Source organism: Mus musculus, chromosome 11, assembly GCF_000001635.26.
Source record: "Mus musculus strain C57BL/6J chromosome 11, GRCm38.p6 C57BL/6J".
Taxonomy (NCBI): domain Eukaryota; kingdom Metazoa; phylum Chordata; class Mammalia; order Rodentia; family Muridae; genus Mus; species Mus musculus.
In genome coordinates, this window is record NC_000077.6 from 7,194,049 (window position 1) to 7,204,810 (window position 10,762).

The 10,762-nt window shown below is 49.0% G+C and overlaps 1 protein-coding gene across 1 annotated transcript; it reads left to right on the plus strand.

Moving 5' to 3' along the window:
• Positions 1-3,738: 3,738 nt before the first annotated feature.
• Positions 3,739-8,498, plus strand: Igfbp1 (insulin-like growth factor binding protein 1). Its single transcript, NM_008341.4, has 4 exons — positions 3,739-4,283; positions 5,686-5,870; positions 6,721-6,849; positions 7,838-8,498. Exons 1-4 carry the CDS (start codon positions 3,911-3,913, stop codon positions 7,967-7,969), a joined length of 819 nt encoding a protein of 272 aa, NP_032367.3. The 5' UTR covers positions 3,739-3,910; the 3' UTR covers positions 7,970-8,498.
• Positions 8,499-10,762: the final 2,264 nt, after the last annotated feature.

Consider the following 10,762-nt stretch of genomic DNA (forward strand, 5'->3'; position numbering starts at 1 on the left):
TCTGCCACCAAGACCGTTTGAGCTATCACCTTTACCTAGAGGTGGCCAAACGCTCTGGATGTTCTCGTCTTTCCTGCCAAGGGCAGCATGGGATGAACTTATGAGCCCTCCATAGACTTCCTGCTTGCTGGGGCAGGGGCATATGATTGGACTTTGTTTGGGGCACCCCACTACCTCTCTTTCCTATGCCCAACTCTGTCTCCCTCACTCAGAAGACAGCTCCTCTCTGCCCCACTGCAGAGTGAGTGAAAGCATACAGATAGGAGTTTATGAAATAAACCACCAAGAAGCTGGGAGGAAGGGTCATGTGCCACATAGGGGAAGCCGTGGGAGTCTTGGAAGACAGCTTTTAGGGGAGACTAGTCACTGTGCACAAAGACATAAAGTTACAGGGGGCAGTGGAAATTCTGGTTTGGAAGTGGAACTGAGTTGTTTGCAGTGAACAGGCAAGGAGGGCATCTCATTGGCAAGAGAGGGAGCTGAGTCAAGCTGTGACTCAGGAGAAGGGCCAGTCGCCCCATCCCACACAGCATGGACAAATGAACTGGCCGTCTACATGGGCCTGGGGTGAGGTGGGGAGCTGGCTTCATTTGTGTTGACAGAGTGTGGGGAATCAAAGAGGAGTTTGGTGGCTGTTTGGTTTGTGTGACTGTGAGGTAAGCAATGGAAACATTGGGACATCAATCTTTGGAAAGGAGGAAGGACCGCTATGTGCAGGAGAGGGAGGAATCAGGGAAGGGACGACCGGATGAGTGCTGGGCAATGGTGCAGCAGAACAAACTATTTGTGGCGATAGCCTGGCAGAGAGTCCCAAATATTTGTCACTGTTGTGCCTTTCCTGTGTTTCATAAAGTAAACATTTCAAGTGCGGATAGCGATTACAAGTCGAAGAAGTCAAGTGAAACTTCAGAGCTTCCAGAAATGAAATTATTTAGGGACAAGCTATTCATTTCAAATAGCTTCCAGTTAAGCGTTAGGGGCTGCAGACATGACACACTGTTCTTATAGAGGACCTGGATTCAGTTCCTAGCACTTTTGTCTGGTGGCTCACAACAACCTGGAACTCCAGCTGCAGGGAGACCTGATGCCCTCTACTGGTCACCAAGGGCACCTGCACTCACATGCACACAAATTCCTCTCCCATACAGATTATCAAAAATAAACTCTTTTAAAAATTGAGTGTTTATCAGTTGATGAATTCCTTAACAAACTGAATTTGGGGTATTTCTGTGAGAAAAAAGAAACTGGCATAGCTGAGGCAGGAGGATTGCCATGTGTTCGAGTCTAGTCTAGACTGTTCAGTGACACCCTGTTTCAAACAAACAAACAAAGAAACAAATGTAATCAGAGACACACTCCCAGATACCATGAGTATCTGGGAGCAGCTTTGTCACCTGACCTTTCTCCAGCTGCTATGGCAGATATTGGTCCAGCTGCCCTTTTAGGGAAACTTTCCAAGTTGAGTAAAATCTGGCTTTGCCAAGTCCAGTCATTTCATGAGGCCAGGGAGCTCGGGAATGTGTATCAGGGTAATTCCATATTCTCTCTCTTTTTTTTTTTTTTCAGGCCTGGAGAATCGAACGCAGGGCCTTGTGCATGTCAGGCAAGCACTCTGTCCCACACCTGTATCTGTAGCCCAGTGTGATTTTTCTTTTTACAAGCACACAGTGCAGATCCAGAAGGCTACAAAAAGGGCACAGGAAAAAAACAATCTGTCCTCAGGCCCCAGAATCACCCCTCCCCTGGTGGCCAGCCTGTCTGCTGTTGGTTTGTACTCTTCTCCAGGTATTCAGTATATTTACAATCACAGCTGCTTTTGCTCAGCAATCTCATATCCTCCCAATGTTCCTTAGTGCGGCAGTTTTCCTTAATTGAAGAACATCTTTTGTAAAGATTATAGGAAAGAAAGAACTGCTCTGTGTGGCTCACGATGAGCTGAGCTTTTCAGGGACTGCTCCAGGACTTCCTTATCCAGTGTCTGACTGTGGACATGTAGGCTGTGTAGGGACAGCTTTAGAGTGAGCTCTGTCTGTGTCATCATCTGTAGCCACAGGCTTTCACAGACTTCTGGCCTCTGAGCCTCAGGGTCCCTTTCTCTTAACACCCAGCTCCTTCAGCAGTGGCTGTAGGCAGAACAGTGGCAGTGCCAGAAGCAGAGTCAGTACAGGTCCCCTGTCTCTCTCTGGAGACAAGAAAGGTGCTTCTGTGGTCGGATGCGAATGGTCAGCCTGCGCCTGCTGCCTTTTGCTTTGTGATGAAGCTGAGTTCCTGAATTCTCTATCCATATGGGGACTCTTCCTCAGTCTTTATCTGGCATAACCTACCTTCCCACCCCATGAGTCCTCTCTCCTGGCAAGTGTGCTGCTCACTGTGGCCCACTGGCCTATGCCTCTGATTCCTTATCTGCTAGGCTTTTTCTGTACCTCGAATTAAAAAGCCAGCCAGTCACTATTAACATACCTGCTCAGTAGTGGGCACCTATGCTGGTTTCTTTGAATGAGAGGGCAGACATTGGTAGGCGATGCATCGGTGCACATGTGTTTAAAGTGCTTTAGTCAAGTCACCCAGGAAGCCATCCCCCAAGGCCAAGCTTCAGGGTGCAGTGATGAACTGCTGGGTCACAGGGATGTGAGAGTTTGTCCAGGGTGTTCCAGGGCAGTCTCTGTGACCTTGACCTAAAATCTCCTGCAACCTTTGCCTTCAATATCCTCCTCTAGAGCCTGGGGCTAAAATCTCCAAGGCTTTCTGAAATGCCATGGCTAAAGAAAGTGAGGGGCTGGATAAGCACGCAACACTGTGGTACAGTACAGTTTTCAGGGTTCTACCCCACCCCAAAGCAATACCAAAAAGGACAAGGTAAGAGGCTCCAAGCTGTTGCTAGAGGTTGGTCGCTCTGATCTAGCACCCAGGTCAGCAGATAGACACAAAGGTATGTGGGAGACAAAAATCTAGACCTGGGGACTTAGAAGATATTCACAGGCAAGGAGGGGGGGGGGTGGTCCATGATCAGTTTTCTCTGGGAAGTTTTGGTGAGATTCCAAGGTGAGTCCTATTTCAGATTGCCCTTAAACATTTCTGAAGTTTTCCTTGTGATATAAAAGAATGAAAAAATGATGCAGAAAAAGCTGTCAGACTTGATCGTTGATAAGCATCTCAATTACACTAGACCATTAGACTGTCAGAGACAGCTTGGGTATGGCGATATAGACCAAGTGCCCGGAGTCCTAGCACTTTCTCTCTTTGAAGGCACAACTGTTCTTTTGGAATTTATAGCCAGGAGCCAGGAGGTGAACTACGGATTTCTTCCTTTGATGGCTAGAGGCTTCCTGGGGAGGGAGAAACAACTGTGGGCATTGTCACGGAGAGCCCCACTCTTCCCTTCCCTTTGGGGCCTGAAGCCTTCTTGGTCTAATCTGTTCTTTCTTTAGTCGCTTAGGTTTTCTGTGAGCCTGGCCGGCTAGGTCTTTGATTTCCCCTGAACAAAAGCAAGTGCCCTCCCCCATCTGGCTAGCAGCTTGCTGACAGAGTTGGACTTTAGCTCCTGTCCCAGTCCATCACCACGGGACAAACATAGTAGAAAACCTGATCCCTTTACCCCCTTCCACCCACGGTTTGTGTAGAGCTCACAAGCAAAACAAACTTATTTTGAACACTGGGGTCCTAGCACGCTGCCCTGACAATCATTAACCTGTGCCGCACAGCCAGCCCTTCATAAGGCTCTGGGTACGACCAGCCAGCATGGTCCACTGCCCGCGGAGACACACACCCAGCGAGCATTGAACACTGCACACGGCCGTCTGCCCAGAGAGCTGTGACCACCATTGCCACTACTATCTACTCAGAAAGTCGTGACCACTGAGCAACTGCTGCCTGTCCAGAGTCTCATCCACAGCCTGCTGAACCAGTTGCGATGCCCGAGTTCCTAACTGTTGTTTCTTGGCCGTTCCTGATTCTCCTGTCCTTCCAGATTGGCGTGGCCGCTGGAGCCCCCCAGCCATGGCACTGTGCTCCCTGCACTGCTGAGAGGCTGGGGCTCTGTCCACCCGTGCCCGCTTCGTGCCCCGAGATTTCTCGGCCTGCAGGCTGTGGCTGCTGCCCGACATGTGCCTTGCCGATGGGTGCTGCCTGCGGTGTGGCCACTGCTCGCTGCGCCCAGGGACTCAGCTGCCGTGCGTTGCCAGGAGAGCCTCGTCCCCTGCATGCCCTCACCCGTGGTCAGGGAGCCTGTGTACCAGAACCTGCTGCACCCGCCACGAGCACCTTGTTCAGCTCCCAGCATGAAGGTACTGCAGTCCATCTCTGCCTCTAGATCTCTTGGCTGGGACATACGTGCTTCCTAGGCCAGCAGAGGCCTATCGGAAACTTATAGCAGATAGGGCAAAGGCACTCTTGGCCCACTAAGAGGTTTAAGCTGTTATAGTCAAATAAATCTCTCAGTGAGGTCCATCTGTGTGTGGTCTTGCCCAGGAAACATCCTAGAAGGGGTGGTCCAAGCACCCCATGTAGAGTGGAGAGTTGTGAAGAAAGTTTGCAGGTTAGGTAGTAATGATCCTACTCGGTCTTTCAGTGGAGGTGGAGGGAGCTATGGGGCTGCCAGGTGGGTGGGGTGCTGGCTCAAGCACCTCCGGCCTCCTCCTGTGGGTTCTGCCCTTGGCAGTTCCAATGGCTGGAGGGTCCAGGGAGGTTTAGAATGGGAGTCCTCCTGCTGCCCCCAGGAGGTTTGCAATGTCCTTTGTAGCATATATCCTGCCACGCCGTATGTGCTTCCCAGATGTTTACAGAACATAATGTGAAAATTGAGGCCCAGACCTTCACTTCCATTCATCGCTATAGACAAACAGTGTTTGATGTGTACGTTGCCTGCTAGGAGTCTGACAATCAGGCTCTTTCCTGAATTTAAGCACTGGTTTGTTTGTAGTAGGAAGCTTGGAAAATGCCTCTTCCTCTGCTCCAGCCCCTATCTCCCCATCTGGGCTGCATGCACGTCCTGTGTGGGTGTGGAGGAGCCACGTGGTTCCATATTCTGATGGGAAGCTGTACTGCAGGCATCTGAGCCTTTCAAGTGAATGAAGTTAGAGCTACCCCAATGGTCCTGAGTGGGGGGTGGGCCCTCTTCATTGATATCTGATGATGGCCTCCTCTTCGAGAGGCCACCCGAGAGGTGACTTAGTGTGCAGGAAAGCAGGGCTCCCAAAAAAGAGCAGGATGGTGGTCTAGGTGGGGAAGGCTACATTCTAGAACTTTCTTCTAACTAAACTATACCTGTCCTGGGGTCTTACTAGACTCTTTCTGTGGGGTGGAGAGGAGGGCTGAGGGGTCAAGGCTCACCACTGATGGGCTCAAGCCTTGGCCTTAGTCCTTGGCGTCTTCAGGTTATATCCTACCCCACTCTCTCTGCCACCCCAGAATATTGCCTCACCCCGGAATATACCATTTTCCCAGAAAAGAATAGTATTGCTATTTGGCCATACTTGTTCCCAAAGAGTCATCGGTGAAAAAAATTCTGATTTCCCCTGACCATTATCGATTGATCGGTCTTAAGGGCAAGAAGTGAGTTGGCAGAGGAGTGGCGCCTCCAGGGGATAATGCATACGTGGGGAGGAGTGGCGCCTCCAGGGGATAATGCATACGTGGGGAGGAGTGGCACCTCCAGGGGCTCATGCATATGTGGGGTTTGCTTTTCAGAGGCAAAGGCTGCTGTGGTCTCCGCGGATGAGCTTTCTGAGAGCCCAGAGATGACAGAGGAGCAGCTGCTGGACAGCTTCCACCTGATGGCCCCATCCCGCGAGGATCAGCCCATCCTGTGGAACGCCATCAGCACCTATAGCAGCATGCGGGCCCGGGAGATCGCCGACCTCAAGAAATGGAAGGTGAGACCCTGCACTCAGACCTTCAGGTATATCCATCGAAGTGAAGAGTTTAGTCTAGACAATTCCTAAAGGGCACCAAACATGAGGCTGGGCACAGGAGTATAACTACTCCCATCCCTGATGTATCTTTGCCTCCTTAAAAATACAGCATAAAATAGGCCATTTTTAGTCTAGGTTTCTTTGTCACTGAGTATGTTCAATAATTGTTACCACCATCAGGCTCCACGATTTTGCCAGCCTTCAACTATGCAGCAAGAACTTCTTTAGTTTACTGGCTAGTTTTCAATTTGACCACTTGGGGGCGACAGAGAACCAAAGGTGGAGAGAAAGTACCGAAGAGGCATTGAAGAAGTACCAATCCGCCCAATGAAGTGGAAGAATAAACATTGTTAGGGGCACTTTAGAATTTCATCTGGAAATTATCCAAAGGAATGCCTTGCTCCATAATCAACATGACATATGTCAAATGCAAGGATGGCTGTTTGAAAAGCTAGGTATTTCTGATTCTAAATTCCATATAGAGAGACTGAGTCTTTTCTCCCAGAGTTCAGGTGCTCAAGTTATTCAGCAAATAGCCAGGGTCGGGAAGCATTTTACACCATCAGTCCAGCTCTTGCCACCGAGGAAGGACGAGAGTGTCTTCGTCCTTTATCCACATAGCCTGAGCCTGAGACCAACCTGTCCTGCACGCAGATGGAAAATAAGGCCCGGATAGGGCATATTCTTTGACTCACAGTCCTAGAATACCGTGCCTCGGTGGTGGGGGCTGCTCCTGCTCTGTCTCAGTCATTGTCTAAAATGATAAGTTTCTGTCTCTTGTACTCAAGCTAATATAAAATTATCCTTTTAGGAGCCCTGCCAACGAGAACTCTATAAAGTGCTAGAGAGATTAGCTGCAGCCCAACAGAAAGCAGGAGATGAAATCTACAAATTTTATCTGCCAAACTGCAACAAGAATGGATTTTATCACAGCAAACAGGTAGGTGGCTTTGCTACCGTGTGCTCTCACGGGCTAGCTCTGCTCATCCAGATTCTTGTAAAACTTCATGAATTTTTAAAAGTCAAATGATTCATAGGCCCTAATACATATCACGGGTAGCTTTCTGAGATCCAGCCCTGCAGCAGTTGGGAAAAGCTAGTCCTAAGAAAGAGGCAGTGTGATGGACAAGGAGCACTTCAGCCTATAGGGAGGACTAAGCATTAGTGTGATGGACAAGGAGCACTTCAGTCAGTAGGGAGGACTAAGCATTAGTGTGATGGACAAGGAGCACTTCAGTCAGTAGGGAGGACTAAGCATTAGTGTGATGGACAAGGAGCACTTCAGTCAGTAGGGAGGACTAAGCATTAGTGTGATGACCAAGGAGCACTTCAGCCAGTAGGGAGGAGTAGGCATCGGTGCCTTCACTCAGATCAGCAGAGATGTGTGTTCCATACACTGACATTCATATTTCAGTTTCTTGCTACTAGGGGAAAGGACCTACAGTCAGTGTAGGTCACAGATGTCTTGCTTTTTCTCTTCCCACAAATAAAAACAAACTCGGTAGGAAAATACACTATTGTGCTTTGTGCTATGTCTAGTAATAAATGAGATCGAAGAAGTCAAGGCTTAAATGAAACTTTAGGACTTGGCGAAGTGCGAGTTCTGGGATCTCATTGAGGAAAAACTGGGGGCCAGGCCTAGCTATGTGATAGAGGTGGTCATTCAATGGGACCTATTGCTGGGCTCTTTTGCCAGCAGGGCCATGAAGCAGATTATTGTCAAAACACTATACCACTAAGTAGATAATGAGGTCATCATCACACGTGCCATATTGCCAGTGACTCCATTTTGTTATGACAGCCAGAAGGGCATTGGCAGTGCTGAGTGTTAGCCAGTGGGTATCTGTGCAGTGCTTGGCCTCACTCGGGGACAGGGTGGCCAGAGCTCTCATCTCTTGCTGCTCTTGACCTCAGTCCTGTCTTTTCAGTGTGAGACATCCCTGGATGGAGAAGCTGGACTCTGCTGGTGTGTCTACCCATGGAGTGGAAAGAAAATCCCTGGGTCTCTGGAGACTAGAGGGGACCCCAACTGCCACCAGTATTTTAATGTACATAACTGAAAGGAGTTCTTTTCTTTTTCCGTGTTCACACAAAATATTTAAGTATATAGTATATTTATACTCTGGAGCACACCATTTTATATATGTGTATATGTATATATCCAGGAACTAGTTTTTATACTCCACATACTGCTTGATACATGAAGCTGGTTTGTATTTATTCACTGTAAGTTTATTTTTTTCTACACAGTTCTTGTGCTATATTAATTTATATAACATGAAGCTCTTCTCATCTCTGTACATGTAAATACTATATCTCAGCTCTTGCAAAGTTCTGCTTTGAAAGGGCAGAGTGATGCTGCTTAGAACAAGGCAGTCTGAGGCCGGAAGCTTTCAGTGGGTTAGGGGAGGGAGGTTGGCCCACACTCGGAGATTTCCTCATCGTCTCACACAGATCTGTGTCTGATGCACATTTGCTGGGAAAGTTCCGATGCTGATTGTGTAACCAAAGCTGAACGTGGAAAGCTGCGTCCCATACATTGTTAAATACACATCTGGAATAAATATTCTATCTGGAAATACTATGGAATTCCAGCTTTATCTTTGTTCCCTCTGTCCGTTTGTCTTCCCCATCACCTGACTTCTGGTCTGTGCTTTGGGGAAAGATGGTGCTTGTTTGCTTACAGAAGATCTTGTCTGACACTCTGTGATTCCATAGCCCCATTCCCAAGCAGTATTAGGCCTCTGCCTGGGCCAGACTAGAGATCCCCACCACCTTGGCCCATCTCCCTTGCTTCCCAGGACCCCCAGCCTCTCCTTTCCTTACCACTCCTCAGCTCCAGCTGATGTCCGCGTGTATTCCGGGGAGCAGTCACTGGGTTGTTTGCTTTTGAGACAGGGTCTGACTCTGTAGCCCAGGCTGATGTAGAAGTCACAGCAAGTCCCCTGCTTCAGGCCCCCAGGTGCCCAGGCTGGCCTGTCTACCATGTCTAGCTGATGACTGCTTTTGTTCTCTAGCTTTCTCCCTGCTCAGAGTCACCATCCACCATCCACCTTTGCCCCAGCTGGTTAGCAGCACACTCTTCTCCTCTCTGGTTTCCAGACCAGAGCCCTGGCCACCGCTGGCTTCTCCTCTCCCCACATTGCCTGTTTCTCAAAACTGACCCTGGAGGCTTTTCTTGCCTGATGCTTGAGTCCCCACCTTGCTGACGTTCCTGGCCTCTTACCCCCTTTCTTTCCATAGCATTTGGTCCATCCCTGAGTATCCCACTCGGGCTGCCTGCTGCCCTTCCTACTGATGTCTGACAGGGAGGCTGAAGCCTCTCCTCCGTGTGGGCTACTTCTCCAGATGCCATAGATACTTCTGTGCTCTGTACAGACCATCCTGGTCAGTGCTATACCTGCTGCCTGGCACTTCTATGGAGCATCTAACTCCTTGTCTAAACCCCAGTCTATGGCTGCTCTCCTCTGTAGAACTCAGTGATCACATGACAAAGCTAACGGTCTGGGCCCTAGAAACCTCAAACGCAAGGGTTTCTGGTGACTTCCGTCAAGCAGAATTTGGGGTAGGAATAGAGCAAGGTCCTCAGGACCAAGTTCGGGAGAAGCTGTGCACCCTCACAGATACAGTCAGAATTGTTTGATTAAATCTCTGGGCACCTCAGGGCCTATCACTGGCCACCGGGTTCATCACATTAAAGTATATTTAATCTCCAAATAAAGTCAATAATAGAGTCATAATCCACAGCATGATACAACAATCTCACGTTCAACCAAAACCCTTTTCTGGAAGAGGAGGCAAAACTTTGAGCGATGTCCATTCTTGCCTGGGTGTCGTACAGGTTAAATAGTATGAAGTTAAAACCATTCAAATGTTATCATATAAAGTCACTATACCTCTGTCAGCAATCCTCCTGTCTCTGTCCCTGCCCCACACATTCTGTCTGCGTGTGCATGACCATACCTGGTTCTTAATGGGGTACTGTGTTCAGAACTCAGTCTTCATGGCCAAACAGCAAACCCTTCACCCACTGAGCCGTCTCCCTAGCTCTCCCCACACCCTCGCATGCTCCACAAGTGTTCCTGATCAGCTCTGATACGACCGCAGCTCTGTAACTGGTGAACCCTGCTGGAGCTGGCGGTTGTAAATGTGCACAAAGCAGGATGCAGAGTCCTTTGCCTCAGCATTTCTATCCCGAGTGAATCCCGACTCAGTTTTATAAAATGGAACCAGTCAGGGAAAAGCACCACCCTAAAGCCGTCCTTCCTCACATTAAGGGGTGTTTAAGAGGAGGGTACAGCCTGACCTGCAGGCCTATTGATCTTGGGGTCTGGGTGTTGTAACTAAGGAACCATGTTACAGGATCCTGTGCTCCAGGCCTGAGCTTCTCCACCAGCGATGTTCACCAGCAGTCCACTTCCCTCATGGTAGCTGGATAGATCTCTGTCACCCACCAGGGGCTCTCTGCTGTGGTTGTTGACTCAGGACGAGGACCTCAAAATAGTCATGAGAGCCCTATCTTTCAGTTTAGTGAATTCTCCATTGGGTCCCCTGGTAGAATCATTGGACCCAATATCTCCAGGTCAGGGCATAGCATTGTGGAGATGGAAGGAAACGTGCTGTTTGTGTTGTCCTCTGTCAGTGGTGACAGGTGCATGCTGGGAGAAGGAACACAGTGGTGGGTGCCAGCACTCCTGCACTGTCAAGCCTTGATGGCCATACTAATGGTTAACAACATTTAACCCAAACCAAGTTCTTTTCTCTCTTGGCACTGTGGCACCAAAAACCAAATCAAACCAAAACAAAACAACACAACAACCCCCCGCCTCCATAAAGTCTCCAAACAAAAAACA

What these genes read in the sequence shown, in the direction of transcription:
- Igfbp1 (NM_008341.4), top strand. Translation starts at nt 3,911, where the DNA reads ATGCCCGAGTTCCTAACTGTTGTTTCTTGGCCGTTCCTGATTCTCCTG. An exon ending in GTTCAGCTCCCAGCATGAAG is followed by an intron (nt 4,284 to 5,685) that starts GTACTGCAGTCC and finishes TTTGCTTTTCAG; the next exon opens with AGGCAAAGGCTGCTGTGGTC. An exon ending in CCGACCTCAAGAAATGGAAG is followed by an intron (nt 5,871 to 6,720) that starts GTGAGACCCTGC and finishes TTATCCTTTTAG; the next exon opens with GAGCCCTGCCAACGAGAACT.